The 21,128-nt window shown below is 40.4% G+C and overlaps 1 protein-coding gene across 1 annotated transcript in view; it reads right to left on the reverse strand.

The window, feature by feature from the left end:
* Positions 1-406: 406 nt before the first annotated feature.
* LOC126101198 (zinc finger protein 780B-like) overlaps positions 407-21,128 on the reverse strand; it is a 128,539-nt gene continuing 107,817 nt past the window's right edge. The window contains exons 12-16 of the mRNA XM_049911893.1: positions 18,679-18,819; positions 18,419-18,580; positions 7,805-7,974; positions 1,503-1,601; positions 407-418 (exon numbers count right to left, since the gene is read on the reverse strand). Coding sequence (XP_049767850.1) covers positions 407-418; positions 1,503-1,601; positions 7,805-7,974; positions 18,419-18,580; positions 18,679-18,819 — 584 coding nt within the window. The remainder of the gene's footprint in view (positions 419-1,502; positions 1,602-7,804; positions 7,975-18,418; positions 18,581-18,678; positions 18,820-21,128) is intronic.

Here is a 21,128-nt window from a genome sequence, read left to right on the forward strand (position 1 = left end):
TAGGGATGTCACTGTGTGCTTGCATTGCCATGAGAGTCATGCAGGTACGTTTTGACGTTTTCTCGAATTCCGCTATAAATATACCAACTCTGTCAAATGAGTGAGAAACTGTGGCTATTCTAGAAGAAGAATAGAATTTTTTTGAATTGGAGGCAGAGATATCCAATTGGGAAGTCTGAAGAAATTGGTGAAGGACTCTTCCAAAAAGACACAACACTGACTCAAGAACTTGTTCCTAGTGCAACTATCAGCAGTATGCACTCACAATGACAGCTGCAACTTAGATGAAGCAGCACCCAACGCAGGTTTGCAAGGTTCACAATGTAATCTATTGGCAATGCAAGCAAGAAAGAAACAAGACAGTGTTGGCCTGATTGTAACATACCTCTCTGCATGCCAAAATGTTTTACATTTTTCCCTACAAACACCAATTACATGTGAAATTGCTCGAAAACTCACTTGCACTTTATTGAGGACAGTTATACTTTCTGTCCTCATTATTATAAAATTTGTGATCTGTCACAGAATTAAAATAAAGATGACAAACAAAACTTTGACACTTTATCTTTTTTGGTGTATATTGCCCTTAGAATAACTCAAATATCAGATGCACCAGTAACATTTTTAATAATAGCATAAATGGCTAGTTTTCTGGGCCTGAAATTTTTCCAAGTGACTCGAACTCAGAATATTAAAATCTCATAATTTATGTAGTCCATACATATTATAAAAAACGTATGTATGTATGTATGTTCCACATCTTCATTTAAACTTGATACACATTATTACCTACAGTCTGAAAAGAATTACTGTGGCAGAAGAAACCAGCTATTGCTCAAAAGAGATGGGAGGGGAGGGAGGAGGAGGAGGAGGAGGAGGAGGAGGAGATTAGTGTTTAACATCCTGTCGACAACGAGATCATTAGAGACCAGAGCGCAAGCTTGGAGTAGGGAAAAGGAAGGAAATCGTCAGTGCCCTTTCAAAGGAACCATCCCAGTATTTGCCTTAAGCGATTTAGGGAAATCGCGGGAAACCTAAATCTGGATGGCCAGATGCAGATTTGAACCTTTGGCCTCCTGTGTGCTAACCACTGTGATACCTCACCCAGTTCAAATGGATGGGGGTGAAGGTGGAGGTGGAAAAGGAGTGTAGCTCATGACGTGCCAGGACCCTGACTATTTCATCCAGTACTTGACAACGAGAGCACTCAGTGACTTGCAACGAAACTTTGGACATAATTTCAAACCTTTATAGAAGTGTTCTCACTGACAGCCCGTCTGATACTTTTTGAACCACCCTAATAATACCGTTGTTATAAATTTTTAAATAAATTTTAACGTGAACACTGTAGGGGCAATCATTTGGCTTTTAAATTTCAATGACATCCTAAGTCTTAATAAAGATGTAAACACTACTCTAGAATTTACATTGTTTTTATGGTTTATTTTCAAGGGAAAAAATATTGTATATGTTTAACAATGCGGTAACTTGTAATTACAAACCTTCGATGGGACACTCAGATCATGCTTCTTGTAAAATGTTTTGTTGCATGTAGGGCAGACATGGGGCCGTTGCTTCAAATGGTCCCTTTTTATATGTTCCTGCAAAGTAATGCAATTTCAACACAGATAACAAATTTTATCATAATTTTGAACATACAAAAAGTTATAATGTAACTGGATAGAAGCGGCAGCAGGAAAACATTTAAAAAGTATTGAAACTGCAAGCTGTCACATCCAGTAGCTCCTTTTTCTGGCAGAAAGTTTGTAGGGGAAGGAAGGAAGGTGAACAAAAAGGACTGGTGAGGGTTAGGGCACAGGGAGAGTCCAGAAACATTGCCCAGAACCCTGCATCAGGGGAGACTTATTGGACAGGATGAAAAGGAAAGGCTCAGTTATTAAAAAAATAATAAAAAATTGATATAAAATTGAAGTCTATAATGATAGCTTGAACATCCATAAAAGATATTTGTAGCAATAAAATACCTAGCTAAATAAGCTGAGAGTAGCAGCTTCATTCAGTAATACAGGATGATAGATGCAAGAGGATAACACCAGAAGAGGTGTTCTTTTCTTTCCTTCTTTAGATGGGGATTTTAATGATTTCTCTGTTTCCTGACCCTCTAATGCCACAATTGCCTGTTTTGCCAATCACCTTCCCACAAATCATTCCCTTGTATACTTCCTAGGATTCCTTCCAGTCATGTTTCTTGGGTGACTTTGCATTCTTTCTCTTTCTGTACAGTACTCCTATATGTTTTAGCACATATTTCATCCTATATTATACTAACATGACCATACCAAAGCATAAGCCAATTCCTCACCCTGTCACCTATGGTGTGGTAGGCATCAGATCTTGTCCTGATGTCTTCATTTCAGATACGCTGCTGTTCAACACTCTAGTTGCACTCTGTACATGCTTCATTTTCAAAGAACACATTCGCGGTTCTATTTGTTATGTGCCAACATTCCACACGAAATGTTGCAACTGGTTCAGCTTTGGTCTCCTATATTTGTTCTTCCTCACCTTGGATGACCATAACAGAGAAAAGAGGCTTCTTATTCCTCCCTGAACCATGGAACAGATTATATACTCTTGCACATGCTGGTTACACATTTCCCATCTGCTGTCAAAATAGGTCTGCGATACAGATAATCTTCCTTGCATATAATCATTTTTCCCTCAATATCCGTATCTGATGGTAGCTAGGACATACTGGTGTTTACTCCTTCATATTGTACTGCACGTTTCTGTACATTGTAAATGTGCTAACAAATGGGTGACGCATAAGCCAGCCATGATGGTATTGACTCTGTGTAATTCCCAACTGGCTCTGAATAACTTCATTTTCTGAAAATATGCGCCTTTGATTAAGATAGTTAACAGTAAAGTATACAACCATATCGACAATTGTGTTCAAGTCACAAAATTTATCCAAATATTAAGAAATAGTAGAAATATGAACTTGATTCATTATTTGGTCACAGCCTAATCCTTTCACTGTCTAATTACTGAGAGAAAATCTCTAGGGTCCACTTCTTTCACACCCCTGAGACCCATTTGTTGCGTATAACATTTAATGCTACATGTGATTCTCTATGTCCATCACATATTTCTCTCTCCCTCTCCCTCTCCCTCTTTTAGATTACTGAAGTAAAATAATGTGTTAAACAAGTATGTGCATTTACTGTACAAACAAGGAGAAATAAGTTTTGGTATAAATGAAATTTGTTGGGAGTAACTGTAAATTCATTACTGTGTCAGAACAAAACAACAGAAGTGAGACAAATGAATATTACAATAAAAATTAAATTTCACAATGTTTTTTGTATAGTACTCTCTGTGTCAAAGGACAATAACTGATGCAAAACAATGTATTTCATTCATGTAACATGATTTTCAGCATTCTTTATTGCTAGAGCTGAATGGTGGTTTTGTCCACCATTTTATTTATATTCTGTCGAACGGACTGGAGAAACAGAGCCGAGCCAAGATGGCATATTTTATCTGAGACTCCCAACCATCCAGCGGGCTTTCACCTCCCAAGGAAAACCTGGGTAACACTGAACAGAATACGGACAGGTCATGGCCGACACAGATCCCTGCTGTACAGATGAAACTTGAGATCTAACCCTGGGTACGACTGTGGTGCCAAATAACAAACCATCCACCACATCGTCAGCGAGTGTCCACTGAGGGCATTCACCAGAACTGATGACGACTTCCTAAGGGCAACACCACAAGCTGTGGAGTGGCTGCGGAATCTAAGTGTGGAATTGTGATTGCTGAAAATACTGGACTCTGAACTTTATGCAATCTTATTGTTTTGTAATATAGTTTTACATTTATTCTTAAGTGCCAATGTTCAGTTTGCATTATTTTATTATGTCTGTATCCTATATTTTAACAATGTATATTCTCTTTTATACTGTTTCCAATGTAGTGTGTCATGTCATAAGCTAAATAAAATTTATCTTCTTTGGTCCCTCTCCCATATATACACTCCTGGAAATTGAAATAAGAACACCGTGAATTCATTGTCCCAGGAAGGGGAAACTTTATTGACACATTCCTGGGGTCAGATACATCACATGATCACACTGACAGAATCACAGGCACATAGACACAGGCAACAGAGCATGCACAATGTCGGCACTAGTACAGTGTATATCCACCTTTCGCAGCAATGCAGGCTGCTATTCTCCCATGGAGACGATCGTAGAGATGCTGGATGTAGTCCTGTGGAACGGCTTGCCATGCCATTTCCACCTGGCGCCTCAGTTGGACCAGCGTTCGTGCTGGACGTGCAGATCGCGTGAGACGACGCTTCATCCAGTCCCAAACATGCTCAATGGGGGACAGATCCAGAGATCTTTCTGGCCAGGATAGTTGACTTACACCTTCTAGAGCACGTTGGGTGGCACGGGATACATGCGGACGTGCATTGTCCTGTTGGAACAGCAAGTTCCCTTGCCGGTCTAGGAATGGTAGAATGATGGGTTCGATGACGGTTTGGATGTACCGTGCACTATTCAGTGTCCCCTCGATGATCACCAGTGGTGTACGGCCAGTGTAGGAGATCGCTCCCCACACCATGATGCCGGGTGTTGGCCCTGTGTGCCTCGGTCGTATGCAGTCCTGATTGTGGCGCTCACCTGCACGGCGCCAAACAAGCATACGACCATCATTGGCACCAAGGCAGAAGCGACTCTCATCGCTGAAGACGACACGTCTCCATTCGTCCCTCCATTCACGCCTGTCGCGACACCACTGGAGGCGGGCTGCACGATGTTGGGGCGTGAGCGGAAGACGGCCTAACGGTGTGCGGGACCGTAGCCCAGCTTCATGGAGACGGTTGCGAATGGTCCTCGCCGATACCCCAGGAGCAACAGTGTCCCTAATTTGCTGGGAAGTGGCGGTGCGGTCCCCTACGGCACTGCGCAGGATCCTACGGTCTTGGCGTGCATCCGTGCGTCGCTGCGGTCCGGTCCCAGGTCGACAGGCACGTGCACCTTCCGCCGACCACTGGCGACAACATCGATGTACTGTGGAGACCTCACGCCCCACGTGTTGAGCAATTCGGCGGTACATCCACCCAGCCTCCCGCATGCCCAGTATACGCCCTCGCTCAAAGTCCGGCAACTGCACATACGGTTCACGTCCACGCTGTCGCGGCATGCTACCAGTGTTAAAGACTGCGATGGAGCTCCGTATGCCATGGCAAACTGGCTGACACTGACGGCGGCGGTGCACAAATGCTGCGCAGCTAGCGCCATTCGACGGCCAACACCGCGGTTCCTGGTGTGTCCGCTGTGCCGCGCGTGTGATCATTGCTTGTACAGCCCTCTCGCAGTGTCCGGAGCAAGTATGGTGGGACTGACACACCGGTGTCAATGTGTTCTTTTTTCCATTTCCAGGAGTGTATTTGTCTGTCCAGATGTCAAGTTCACATCTAAGTTATTTTCGTTCCAGTCTGTTACCTGATCCTGCCTCTCCTAGTATTTCACGACATGCTTTTGTCCATTACTTACCAAGCAAGCTCGTGTATCAGTAGCATACTCAATGACTGAAAAACTAATGTCTCAGTCTAATTGTAACATTCATTTCAAAAACTCTATTTAGTTTACAAACAGCTCTCTAGGGCACTTTTACTTTTTTATTTTCATTTCTGGAGCATCCAGTCATCATATTCATCTGCCCTCGACACAAAAAAATCATCAACTGATCCTACGAATTCAATGTTAATTTATACCTTTTTTTTTTGCAATGTCTTGATGTACACTAATTTAGACATATTACACAAGGTTTGTATAAAAAGTATTGAGAAAAGTTTGATAAAAATATATTTGTTTGAGATGTTGCTACAGTGCTTCAAAATTCTTGAAATTACTGGCTTTGATATCAACATAAAGTTTCTACCAGCAGCTTTTCCAAATGATGGTGTCTTTTGTAGTAGGATTTGATTTTTGGGAATAGGAAATAGTCTGCTGGTGCCAAGTTGGGACCGTGAGGGAGTTGTGGAATCGCTGCAATGCAGTTTATCGTCAGGTAGTCAGTTATCTCGGAGCAGGTGTGTCTGGGTGCACTCTCATGATGCAATCTCCAATTTCTGGCAACGGCTAACCTTATCCAGTCAACCCTTCTCTTCCATCCTCTTAGCACTTTTAAGTAAAAAGCACCATTCACACTCTGCCCCTGAGGGACAAATTTGTAGTGGACCACCCCCTTGGCATTGAAGGAAATGATGAGCTTGGCTTTCACTCTGGATTGACTCATTCGAGCCTTTTCTGGATGAGGCGATGCTGCAGTGTGCCATTTGGAACTTTAACACTTTGTTTCTGTGTCGTATTCGAATGTCCAAGTTTTGTTTCCCATTATTACATCGTCCTAAATACTGGGGATCTTTTATGATACTTTGCAGAAGGTTTTCACAAGCAAACACTCGCCTCTGCTATTGGTGGTCCATCAGGATCTTTGGGACAAGTTTAGTGCATATCTTTCACATCATGAAATATACAGCAACAATGATATGCACTGTCATCTTATCAAAGCCAATTACATCTGCAATCATGCAAATACTTAACCTATGGTCTGGATTCAGCACTTCACACACACATTGTACATGTCATCGGTTGTTGACGCAAATAGCCATCCAGTGTGGGGCTCATTCTCCACACTCTCTCAGCCATCTTTAAAGAGCTTGTGCCACTTAAAAACTGCAGTTTCATCCTTGGTGAATCATGGTCAACAACTCCATACACAATTTCCATAGTCCAAAAAAAATTTGATGGAGTACTGCTGTTCAATCATGTGCTGCGCTTTGCACTTGCATGATTCACTCTTCTGAGAGAACACTCAAGTGATTGGTGCTTGCCACATGTTGAAGGTCACACCCACCATCATCGAAAATATGCTGTGCAAGTGTGCTGTGATGTACAGTCACATCAGGAAAAAATTGTTTCCGATACTTTTTATACAGACTACAAACTCTTTAACTGAACTTCAAGCCAACTTTCAGGTGAGGGTGATTAGTGTTTCATGTCCCGTCGACAACGAGGTCATTAGAGACGGAGCGCAAGCTCGGGTTAGGGAAGGATTGGGAAGGAAATCGGCCATGCCCGTTCAAAGGAACCATCCCGGCATTTGCCTGAAACGATTTAGGGAAATCACGGAAAACCTAAATCAGGATGGCCAGAGACGGGATTGAACTGTCGTCCTCCCGAATGCGAGTCCAGTGTGCTAACCACTGCGCTACCTCGATCGGTGCCAACTTTCAGATGTAGTCTATTAATTTCTTTGATTAATAGTTGAAGGTTATCTGTGCTAAAAGATGAACAGAACAATGTTACCCCAAAAATGAAGATCATTCATTATTATTTCTGTAAATATCAGAAAATCATACCAGCTATTCACCACAGAAACGAAGTCCTAATATTATTTTATCCCATATTTAATTTTTGTGCTTGATTCATTTAATATATGCAGCTTTAGTATATAAATTTCAATTTCTGCTCTAATAATCCACTGTTTTGCATTGTTCTTTATCAGTTGCAACAGAATAGAACACAGGTGCTCATTTTCTGTTGTATATTTTTAATAAGCAGTGATTTTTATAGTATTCACTAAATTACATTTTATTTCCACAATAATTACACACTTGGTGTTGCAGGGTCTTAGTAAGTGGTGGCAAATAATCATAAATGTGGTGATGTATTTTTATTTAAAAACTTAAAATGAAATGACTATGGTGTGTGTGTCTTATATGTCTTAAATATTCATACTTTACAACAAAACAATGTCTTACCTGTACTTGTACAGCAAATGGATACTCTCGTCCACAGAATTCACAGCTAGATTTAGGTTGTGGTGTTTCACTATGCATTTTTAGGATGTGTTTATTCAGAGTTGACTTCCATGCAAAACACTGCCCACACGATGGACAAGAGTGTTTCATAAAATCCATGTAATGAACACCTGAAATGTCAAGTACATCCATAAAGAAAATAATCAACAATATTGCCCTATGATTCTGAAATGTAAGGAATAACCCCTACTAATTTTAAACGAACATGTTTCAGTGTCACTAAACATACTTTCTTTTGTAAAGAGGACTGTGAATAGAACAACTACACATTTGTTCACTGCAGCTTTATACTAGAATCCTGAAACATCCTAATTTTGTGTACGTAAAAGAAGACAGCAACACAGAAGTTTAACAACCTGTTTAAAGTGATGTCAACTTCCACATTTTGGTAATAGAAAGAAAGGCAAAAAACTTTTATTTAATATTTATATGAAGACTCAGACCTTCTGACAAAAATATTAACACTTGTCACTGCACGAAACCATGTACACAGTCCTTTCCTGTATGCACACGCTGCCAAGATGTCCACTGTGTAAAGTGCAAGTCTATTTCATACACAGAAAGACGTAATTTTAACAGTGAAAAGTGCTTGACTGTACTGTAGTTCAGTCTGTATAAAAGTAATAGTACAAGCATATGTAGTAGAACTTAGTGTATGCTTTTTTTTCCCCCACGGAAAACATAATAAATATTTCATAAAAACTGTAGTTATGAAATTGGGTTCTAGGCATAAATTTTAGAAAGAATAGTCCAAATTTATCCAACTACAAACTCACAAACACACTTAAAATCTAGTAAAAATTAATTATTTACTGACTGAAGGTAGAGTATTTAAGGTTCCCTTGTGCAGTAATTCTTAACAACTAACTGGCTACAAGTGAAAAAATGTAGGTACTGTCTTAGGATAGTAAGCAGCGAGATTTGTTTAAGTCATGCAATAAATAGTTTCACTGGAGAGACTACGAAGGGGAGGTCAATGAGAGAATTAAAGAGGGTCTCTCCTGGCACTGCATCATATGCTGCAGAAACGTACTGATAAAGGAACAAATAGAAAGGTTTGTACCCTTGAACACAGCTGGAAAAAGCCAGAAATGAGCTACTTATTATTAGGAGGGAGGGAAGGAAATGTTCAGAAATGGCAGCTGGTAAGAAAGTAGGAAGAAAAAATGAGTTACTTTGGAAACAAAAAGTAGGTTTCAGCAGTTGTCCAAGTCAGATGTAGAGAAACCCTGTGGCAGAAGCACATATAAAAAAACATGCATCAGACCTTGGTCATGACTAGGAAATCCAAGTTAGAGAAAACTGTTAAGATGAAGGTACTGCTGCTAGGTAGTGGACATAGGTGATGTGTATGCCCCCAGTTACATGAAATGCTAGGTACAGCATTCAAATCACCAGCATCTTCAAACCTAGTTCTTAGTTATCTGACAGAACACCTGAGGATTCTGTATAAGGAATTCACAACAGAAGCTGAAGTTGTAATAGGGGGTGGGGTGGAGAACAAGAACATTAAATACAGTACAGGCGGTAAAGTAAGAGACAGAATTGCTGGTCGTTACATACCTCCAAGAGGCAAAATACATAGTACTACAAACTGACACATGTAAAATTAATAGACACACACTATCTAGCTTCCAGAACTAATAAGGCCTTCATGAGAGAAGAGAGAGTATGCTGGAGGACATTAAAAAGGAAGAGCATATCACTCATGTCCCAGAATAAGAGAGACCTATCTGTAATTAGGACGAGGTAGACAAAGACGAAGGGAGAAGTGCCACTAACAGTATGTCACAGGTGACACACTGTTTTAAGCACCATGCTAGCTTCAGTCCAGAGAAAAGAACATCGTAAGAAGTAAAGATATGTTAGGGGGAAGTAGTGCAATAACGAGTTAGACAAAACTTGTAAGTTTGTTAACCAGTAAATGAGAAACTGCAGTTTATTTTTACAATGATACAGCCAGTTCACTGCCTTATGAGATGTGTTCAAAATGCCTGCCCTCTGCCCTTATGCAGGTTTCTGCTCATCGACACAGTGAGGCATGAACACATTCAGAAATTCCAATGGGTGTACGTAGTCTCTGACTACCCACCTGAATTATTGCAAGAAGCGATGCTTCATCCTCCACAGGTGTGGCGCACACACAGAAGAGAGTCCAATGGGTTTAAGTCAGGTGATTGTGGTGTCCAAGCAATTGGTCCACCACTACCATCCCGCAATTAGCACAACAGCAAATCAGGTGCTGGCGGATAAAACACTAAAATGGGCAGGGGCACCACTGCACATAAAGTACACTCTTGTTCAGAAAAAAACAGAACATATTGAACAACTCAAGATAGGATGGTCATATTCACATGACATGTACATTAGTATGATTCACAGCAATGATTAGCATTTCAGTCACCTTGGTTCAGCAAGTGTCCTGTTGCCTAGTAGGCACAGGGTCTGCGATGGGCCCCGATAACTTGTTCCAAGTGTGATGACTCCAAAGCATGTACGGTACAAATGGCGGCCTGTGGTATATCCATGCTGCATTCACTTGGTTCAAAAGTTCATCCGTAGTGGCCGGCGCTGAGTCAGAGAGCTGCATCCACTGTTTTACCATACCCCACACATTTCTAATTGGTGACAAGTTTGGTGATCTGATAGGCAAGAGCAAAAGGTTTCCATCCTGTGACACCAAGAAGGCACATGTTTATGCTGCAACATGTGGTCATTCATTGACTTGCTGAAAAACAGCATCCGAGGTGTTGTGCAGGAAGGTATCGCGATGGGTTGCAGACTGTCGTTCACGTAGGTCACACTGGTCGCAGTGCCCTGGACACACACCAACTGTGATTTGTGGATATATCCAATAGCACCCTATACCATACGGCATTGAGTTGGTGCTGTATGTCTTAAGCAAATGCAGCCACTGTAATGCTGCTTCCACTGTCTGCGGCGAACCAAAACGTGGCCATCATTTTCAAGCAAACAGAACCTGGATTTGTCCTAAAATACTATCTGATGCCATTCCTATCTCCAGCGGCATTGTTCCATACACCATTGCTGTCCAGCATGTTTCTGCACATTCATCAAAGGTAGGTGGAGAAGTAGACAACCCGCACATAACCATGCCATAATAAATGCCAACAGACCGTCACCCCTGATAGTGCATGATTTGTTACACTGTTTCACTGTTGCGCCAGCAACAAGGAGAATGTAGGTCTGTCCTCCAATTACATTCAGATGAGGTGTCATCTTCTCGGGGGGGGGGGGGGGGGGGGGGGGGGTGTGGCCTGAGACCTGACACATCTCGGTGTATTCCACGGCTTTCCGTGAGCCAGTCGGCACACACCTGTTGCACTTCTGAAACACTCGATCCCACAGAAGCAGCAATTTCACGGACGGATGCATCACATTCTCTCAGGCCAATAATGCCTCATTGATTTGATGGCACAATTGAAGCACACATCTGCGAGGCATCCTGCACGTCTGCTTAAGTCACAAGAAAGCTGCAGGCACATTTTACCAGTTTACCAGTAGGTGGTATTGCACCACAATATTGATGTTGACCTAGAACTCGCGGGCTGATTTTATTCAAATGCTAATCATTTATGCAGAACATACTAATACATATGTCCTGTGAATATGAACGTCCTATCTCTGTTCAAGGTGTTCTGTTTTTTCTGAACATTAGTGTACATCTGCTGCTGTAGTTTTAGAGAAATATCTTCCAACATAGGAAGAACCATCTGTACCTCCACCCATTCAGGCAGCATTGAAATACATGAAGTCCCATCAAGTGGTCCTCAATAATCCTTGCCCAGATGTTGACGACGATTCTTTCTCAATGGGGAATTTCAACAGTTGCTTGAGGAATCAAGTATGCCCACTCATGCTGATTATGGACGTTTTGATTACAATCATGTGTGAATGTTACCCCATCCATCCATCCATCCACCCATAACATCATCTGCTGGAAAAGCAGCTTCATGCCGCACTCTTTGATAGGCATAAGTCTTGCAGGAAAATCCACAAGGGCCAATGCCTGGTGGTATGGATACAGATGTTGTTCACACAAACTTCGCCAGGCAGTGTTGTGAGGGGAATCCTGCTGACAACCTATGCACCAAGTACTGACGTGTGGATTCTGTTCTGCAGCATCAATAATAGTGCGATCAGTTGCAGATGTGGTGCCTCATGGCTGCCCTCCTGTTCCAGGTAAAGGTGTGAAACTACCATGCTCACATAACTGGCAGGGGACTTCTTGGAATGTCTTCTGCACGTACATCTACAGCTATACTCTGCAAACCTCTGCAATTCACCATGAGGCGCATGGCAGAGGGTATGTCCCATTGTAACAGTTATTAGGGTCTCTTCTCATTCCAGTCACGTAAGGAGCATGGGAAGAATGATTGATTGAATGCCTCTGTGTGGGCAGTAATTATTCTAACCTCATCCTCATGACCCCATGTGAGCACACATAGGGGGTTGTAGCATATCCCGAGAGTAATCATTTAACGCCAGTTCTTGAAACTTTGTTAATAGATTTCCTCTTGGTATTTATGTCTGTCTTCAAGAGATAACCAGTTCAGTTCTTTCAGTATCTCTATGACATTCTCCCACAGATTAAACAAACCCGTGACACTTCCTGTTGTCTTCTCTCTAGATGTTCAATACCACGTGAGTGATTTATAAGACATGTTTTTTGTAGATGGATTCCACTTCCCCAGTATTCCACCAATAAACCAAAGTCTAACCCCTGCTTTACCCATGACAGAACATATGTGATCATTCCATTTCATATCCCTACAGAGTGTTACACTCAGGTGCTCGCACAAATTGGCCAATTCCAACAGTGACTCACTGGTTTTATAGTCAGAGGACACTATGTGTTTTTTGTTTTGTGACATACAAAATTTTACTTTTCTGAACATTTAATGCAAGTTACCAATCTCTGCACCACACTGAAATCTTATCAAGATCTGACTGAAAATTTATGCAGCTCCTCTCAGATAGTGCTTCATTATAGATAAGTGCATCATCTGCAAAAGCCTTGGTTTTATCATCTGCAAAAGCCGACTACTTATTAGAGCATTGTGTAAAGATTTGAAGTAAATAGTCAAGAACATTTCGAAATTTTTGGTAACAACAACGTCTTGTCTTCTCATAATAGTACAGATAAGGTATATATATAAATAATTATCCTCGGGGTAAGTACTCCAGCTGATACTGTATCAAGGTTCCGCCTATGAGAAAAAGAGTATGTGATGTTAACATCTAAGACAAACCAGTAGCACATTTGTCACAAACTCCTCATATCGCATCACAACTGACTGGCCCTGGACCAGTTTATATGCCAGATTCTGGTGTAGTCCCATCAGAGGGCACACTTGGCAGCCAGCGTCCTCCGAGTAGTGGCACCATAGTGGTCGACAGTAGTATCACGACAGCTATTGTTGTTGTTATTATCAAACTTTGTCATCAGATAACTCTCAGTGACAAATTATGGCTCACTAAAACACGTTCATGGTACTGATCCCCCATGGTACACAAAATGGGTCAGATCGCTGTTGCAGAAGCAATGAAAAAAACATGCCAAATTTAAAAGAACGCAAAATCGTCAAGATTGGCAAAGTTTTGCAGAAGTTTGATATATAGCGCATACTTCAATGCACGATGCTTTTAATAGTTTTCACATCGAAACTTTGTCTCGGAATCTGGCAGAGAACCCAAAGAGATTCTGGTCATACATAAAGCACACCAGTGGCAAGACGCAATCAATACCTTCACTGCGCGATAACAATGGTGGAGTCACTGATGACAGTGCCACTAAATCACAGGTCTTAAACATGGTTTTCTGAAACTCCTTCACCAAAGAAGATGAAGTAAATATTCCTGAATTCCAATCAAGAACAACTACAAAGATGAAAAACATAGAAGCAGACATCCTCGGTGTAGCAAAGCAGCTTAAATCACTTAATAAAGTCAAGGCTTCCGGTCCAGATAGTATACCAGTCAGGTTGCTTTCAGAGTATGCTGATGCGACAGCTTCATATTCAGCAAATATATACAACTGCTCATTCACAGAAAGTTCCATACCTAAAGACTGTAAAATTGCTCAAGCCACACCAATACCCAAAAAGGGAAATAGGAACAATCCACTGAATTACAGGCCCGCATCACTAATGTCGATTTGCTGTGGGGCTTTGGAACGTATACTGTATTCGAAAATTATGAATTACCTCGAAGACAACGATTTATTGACACATAGTCAGCAAGGATTCAGGAAACATCATTCTTGTGAAACACAACTAGCTCTTTACGCTCATAAAGTAATGAGTGCTATTGACAGGGGATGTCAAATTCATTCCATATTTTTAGATTTTCAGAAGGCTTTCGACACTGTTCCTCACAAGCGTGTTCTAACCAAACTGTGTGCCTGTGGAATATTGCCTCAGTTGTGCAACTGGATTCATGATGTGCTGTCAGAAAGGTCACACTTCGTAGTAATAGACAGAAAGTCATCGAGTAAAACAGAAGTAACATCTGACTTTCCCCAAGGAAGTGTTATAGGTCCTCTACTGTTCCTGATCTATATTAACGACATATGAGACAATCTGAGTAGCCCTGTTAGATTATTTGCAGATGATGCTGTCATTCACCATCTTGTAAAGTCATCAGATAAGCAAAATGAATTGCAAAATGATTTAGATAAGATATCTGTAAGGTGCAAAAAATGGCAATTTACCCTGAATAAAGAAAACTGTGAAGTTATTCACACGAGTACTAAAAGAAATCCGCTAAATTTCAATTAGGCGATAAGTCACACAACTCTGAAGGCTGTAAATTCAACTAAATACTTAGGGATTACAATTAAAAGTAACCTAAACTGGAACAGTCACACAGGTAATGTTGTGGGTAGAGCAAATCAAAGACTGTGATTCACTGGTAAAACACTTAGAAGGTGCAACAGATCTACTACAGAGACTGCTTACACACCACACTTGTCTGCCCTATTCTGGAGTATTGCTGTGCGGTGTAGGATCCGCATCAGGTGGTATTGACGGATGACATTGAAATAGTCCAAAGAAGGGCAGCTCATTTTGTATTATCGCAAAATAGGGGAGATAGTGCGACAGACAAGATATGTGAATTGGAGTAGCAATCATTAAAACAAAGGCATTTTTCATTGCGATGGGATTTTCTCATGAAATTTCAATCACCAGTTTACTCCTCAAATTGCGGAAACATTCTGTTGGCACCTACCTACATAGGGATAAATGATGATCACGATAAAATTAGAGAAATCAGGGCTCACACAAAAAATTTAAGTGCTAGTTTTTCTCATGTGACGTTCGTGAGTGGAAGGGTAAAGACAGCTTGAAGGTGGTTCATTGAACCCTCTGCTAGACACTTAATTGTGAATAGCAGAGTAATCACGTAGATGTAGATCATTAAAAATTGGTAAGACTTTTCTTAAGGTATTTATCTATAATGAAGCCTTTTAAGGAAACTAAATGTGGAAAATAAATAGTTCAGACCAGAAGCGATCAGAAGCTTTGGAAGTGTGGTACTACAGGAGAATGCTGAAGATTAGATGAGAAGATCAAACAAGTTATGAGAAGCTTGTGACATTATAGCTGTAGAATGGCAAAAGCTAGTTGGCGGCTCTCAATGCGCATTTTATGTAACAGAAACAGTTGTGTCGGATTTGGGTGATTAGCAGAGAAACATGTCCATCAAAATCTGCAGGGTAGGAGTTTGCCAGTTTCACCAGAAACACGTGCTCAGATTCCTTCATGTGTGCCAGCCAGTGTGTGGTTTGATACCCCAGACAAATGACAAGCGCATGATCCTAGCACAACGATCCTTTGTAGCAAAAAAATAATTAAGTATAGCAATTTAAAGATCTTTTCAATACAAAACAAATGAGCCTGCACAGTACCCTGTAGCACTGTTAGTTTAGGAAATAAAAATTAATACTGTAAATTTAAAAAATATATATGTTTAACTTTCATTGTTATCACTCTACAAGTGCGAGTGATAGCTCAAATGAAAGGTAATGCAGCATAGAATGCAATTCTAATCCCAAAACTGACAGTTAATGTTCTTTAAGTGTTACTGAAACTTTTGGTATTTTGTACTTAGTTTTATAGAAAACATTGTAAACATAAATCAGAATTGAGAAACCCAAAGCAGTGTGGGAAAATAGAGCTTAAGATGAACAGATTGAGGTGCCAAACCAATGATGCACATCAATCTGACTATAAAAATCGGTGTTGAACATTAAGAAAAAAACATGCAAATGGCAAAAATAGTACCCAAAATTAGCACTCAATCCTAATGGCACACATGACATAAAATATGCTGACCTGACCTTCCATACCACTCAAGAACGTAGCAACTGTACATTAGATTTAAGCAGGCTGCATTTTTGTAAAGTTTCGTGTTTCTAAAAATCATTATAATATTTTAAAGATTGGTGGGAAAATATTATACATATCGATATTCTAAATGCATAGGGAGATGTACACCAAAAAAAAATACCTCATCCGATATGTGTCACCCTCTGTAAAGTATAAAACATTCACATGGAGAGGCAAAATGTAACTCTGATGGCTCAAAAACATTTTATTTCATGGAGTCGCAAATATAAATAGAAACACATAATGTGTGCTGGAAGGCAGTCTTTCGGCAGCCACTGAATGTTTGGCATGGTATATTGTGAGACATGTTCACGGATGTGCAGTATGACAGTCACACTGTTGAACTTAGCACAATTCTGGTATGCTGACTGACATTTCTGGGAGCTGATGGACTTGGAATTATTCAAGGTCACTTAGACTCTCATTCTATATGGGGTCATATTTTACTGTGAATATCTGATAAAATGGACAAACAAACTTGTAAAATGGACATTAACATAGAGTTACTAGCCATCAAGATTACGTAAGTGATTTGTAATGTGCTATCTAACTTGAAAGTCAAATAAAATAAGTGAACATTTGCCGATGATTTAATTCAGAAAAAATCCCAATCACTTTTATTTAAATGAGTTACGAGGGTTATTCCAAAAGTAAGGTCCGATTGATTGCCAAATTGAAACCACAGTGAACATCAGACATGTTTTACTTGTAACAATTAGCTACACCTTTCAGCTACTTCTCTACGTAGTCGCCGTTCTGACTTAGACTTTTGTCATAGCGTTGTACCAACTTTTCAATAGCCTCATCATAGAAGGCAGCCGCCAGTGCTTTCCGCCAATTCTCCACGCTGGCCTACACCTCGTTGTCTGTGTCAAAATGTTGTCGTCAAAGACAGCGGTTCATGTGACCAGAGATGAAACTCAAGGGGAGACAATTGCGGACTGTATTGTGGGTAATCTAATATTTCCATTTGAAAACGATGCAGGAGCATCTTCATTGCCCCTGCAGAATGCGGCTGAGAATTGTCGTGAAGACGAAACAGCACGACAGTTATGTAATGTTGGCTGCATAGCTTCAGGCGAAATTTCTCACCAGGCCCTCGTACGTGGCGGCAGACACTATTTTCTAGACATCTTTACGCACTCACTGCGAGCTCAGAAATGAGAAGAGCGACGTGATGCTAACTGGGGTTATACTAGAGACACTACCCAACACATCTGTGCAAAGCTTTATCGGATTTTCATAGTCGTTTCCATTTCGCGACCGATCGGACCTTACTTTTGGAATAACCCTCGTACATTGTTGCGCCTACCCCCCCCCCCCCCCCCCCCGAAGTGCGGTTAATTTCCAGTAGGCATAAGCAAATGCAAAAGCCTCCTCAGTGGGCCCACTACACATCAGTAACCATTAGATCTGAATATTTGATAATTAAGTCATACTAAAAGGACGGTTAAGACTTCACACATACATGCAATACATGTATTTTCCGGCACGTTTACAAGGTACAGACTTAAAATCAGGAGAAAAAAAAAACTTACAGCAGAAATTAAGAGAAGGGGTCAACTGATGGACACATTCCGAGGCATGTGTAGGGAGTAGATTCGTTGAGGAATACAATAGTATGATTATTGTGAGCAGGTTTGCATTGATGTAAGACGCAGAAATGAGAGGCTTTCATAGGACAGGCTAGGATGAAGAGCTGCATCAATCTAGTGTTTGGACTGTAGACCACAATGGCATACAGTATGCATATTTGTTCAGCCCTTGTTACACATCGGGCACTCATTTCTAACTAATGCCTTAGTCATAGCAGACACACACAGGTTTTTCTCTTCCATCTGCAAATTTTCAAGTGTCAGATCTTTTCTGCATTCAATAACTGAATGGCTCCGTAACCTAAACAGTGTTGCCACAGTAGCAGTTTAACACCTTGAAAATACTAGCGTGGGAGTCAGGAAAATAGATTGGTGCAAAACTTTCTTTACTATGTGTCAATACTTAAATTATTTCAAATCTCTGACAAGATACAGTTAACAAAGTACATGTACTATGACCTTACCATCATATACTACATATTATCATCAAATTATTACTAAAGCATCAATCCAAATAACCAATGAAATCTAAAATATTGAGCACTAACCTAAATGTTGTTTGAAGTTACTATTTTTGTTAAATTTTTTGAAGCACTCTGGACATTTGTACATCTTTCTCTTTGTTTTTATCCCATTTTTATCTTCTTCGTCTACAATTTCTGCCATGTCATTGATATTTATACAGTCTTTAATTGCTCTTCTTTTAGCAGCTGCAACATAAAAACAGGGATGAACACAAGAATTTAAAAAATCATTAAAATGCCATAGTCATACCTTTCCAGCTACTACACCAACAATGAATACATACCCTTCTGGGAGTACTGACTGAACAGTTTCTTCTTCTTTCTGTTCTTCTTGGTTTTATCCTTGCTCTTCCCTTGCCCTTGAGTTGAATGTTCAGATGAATCAAGTGTCAACAGGTCACTGATGTCCTCTGCCAGTTTACTACCTAAAATGAAATTTACAATTGAGAATACAGCAGTGGGCAGGACTACAACTGGTAACTACATCACGTGGCAAAACACACAGACCTGAACTGTAATAAGCTGTTCTCACCATCCCACAAGATAAGAAACAGTCTTCTACACACTGTTTATTTTGCAGATGATAAAACTTCTATCTCTGACATGGAAAATGTTAGTTCATCTGAGAAATAACATAATGTCTTTAATTCTGATAGACAGTCAAATGTTTCACAAAGAGATTTTTGTGAGGGCACTGACAGCAGCTTCATTTATTGAATCAGTTCTCTCCTCAGTGCTATCACATAGTTATTATACATGTGAGAAATGGGGAGACTTCAATTGAAGTATTGACAACATGCCACTACACATTCAGTCAGATAAGCGAATTACATAATAAGACTGTTCCGAAGGGTGCTGCACGATACTAACGCACTGGAACTAATGGATACAACTTTTTGCACTTAATGAAGAATTAGATGAGTGCTAAAAAGCTGTGTTATGGTCATGAACATTGCTTTAAAACTGTTGTTGTTGTTGTGGTCTTCAGTCCTGAGACTGGTTTGATGCAGCTCTCCATGCTACTCTATCCTGTGCAAGCTTCTTCACCTCCCAGTACCTACTGCAACCTACATCCTTCTGAATCTGCTTAGTGTATTCTTCTCTTGGTCTCCCTCTATGATTTTTACCCTCCATGCTGCCCTCCAATACTAAATTGGTGATCCCTTGATGCCTCAGAACCTGTCCTACCAACCGATCCTTTCTTCTAGTCAAGTTGTACCACAAACTCCTCTTCTCCCCAATCCTATTCAATACCTCCTCGTTAGTTGTGTGATCTACCCATCTAATCTTCAGCGTTGTTCTGTAGCACCACATTTCGAAAGCTTCTATTCTCTTCTTGTCCAAACTGTTTATCGTCCATGTCTCACTTCCATACATGGCTACACTCCATACAAATACTTTCAGAAACGACTTCCTGACACCTAAATCTATATTCGATGTTAACAAATTTCTCTTCTTCAGAAATGCTTTCCTTGCCATTGCCAGTCTACATTTTATATCCTCTCTACTTCGACCATCATCAGTTACTTTGCTCCCCAAATAGCAAAACTCCTTTACTACATTAAGTGTCTCATTTCCTAATCTAATTCCCTCAGCATCACCCGACTTAATTCGACTACATTCCATTATCCTCGTTTTGCTTTTGATGATGTTCATCTTATATCCTCCTTTCAAGCTTTAAAACTATACACTTTTTTTATAGAATCAAAATTAACCACACTAGAGTAGATGTAATATAGATTAGTAATACGGAGTGTAAACAAATAAAATAAATTAGTGAAACAGTGGCATCCAAAAAAGCTGTGTTAGCATGATTTAAGTGTTGGTGTTGAGTGTGTCAACCTGCAAACAAAGCAGAAAGAATACTGTTATCTGTGCCTTATCAAGCAACTATAGACATTCCTATAACCTTATGCCAGTTTCTTGTATCTTTCAAAAATGGGGGAAGTTTAGGAACCACATAAATGGATTTCGTCTACAGTAGCATAATAAAATTCTATAACTTGCCAAAAAGTATACCTCTTTTGAAAGTGAATAGCATGAAGCAGCTATCAAAAGTGATTCTGAAGAGTTTCTACAGTTCTGTGTTCTGAGATTTTACAAGAAATTACAGCATTCAATGTACAGAATTGAATATCATCTACTTTCTTCAATAATAATTTCTTTCCATTAAGTTATTTCAAATTTCATTACAAAATATATTTTGTGTGTTACACCAGTATACCATACTGCATTTGTCTGGCGATACTATGATGGTGGTGTGATGGACACTAAAATTACAAGAAATAATGTTAAATCCTTTCCCCATGAACCATGGACCTTGCCATTGGTGGGGAGGCTTGTGTGCCTCAGCGATACAGATAGCCGTACCGTAGGTGCAACCACAACGGAGGGGTATCTGTTGAGAGGCCAGACAAACATGTGGTTCCTGAAGAGGGGCAGCAGCCTTTTCAGTAGTTGCAGGGGCAACAGTCTGGATGATTGACTGATCTGGCCTTGCAACACTAACCAAAACGGCCTTGCTGTGCTGGTACTGCGAACGGCTGAAAGCAAGGGGAAACTACAGCCCTAATTTTTCCCAAGGGCATGCAGCTTTACTGTATGGTTAAATGATGATGGCATCCTCTTGGGTAAAATATTCTGGAGGTATAATAGTCCCCCATTCCGATCTCCGGGCGGGGACTACTCAAGAGGACGTCGTTACCAGGAGAAAGAAAACTGGCGTTCTACGGAT

The sequence above is a fragment of the Schistocerca cancellata genome, chromosome 9 (genome assembly GCF_023864275.1).
Source record: "Schistocerca cancellata isolate TAMUIC-IGC-003103 chromosome 9, iqSchCanc2.1, whole genome shotgun sequence".
In the NCBI taxonomy this organism is placed as follows: domain Eukaryota; kingdom Metazoa; phylum Arthropoda; class Insecta; order Orthoptera; family Acrididae; genus Schistocerca; species Schistocerca cancellata.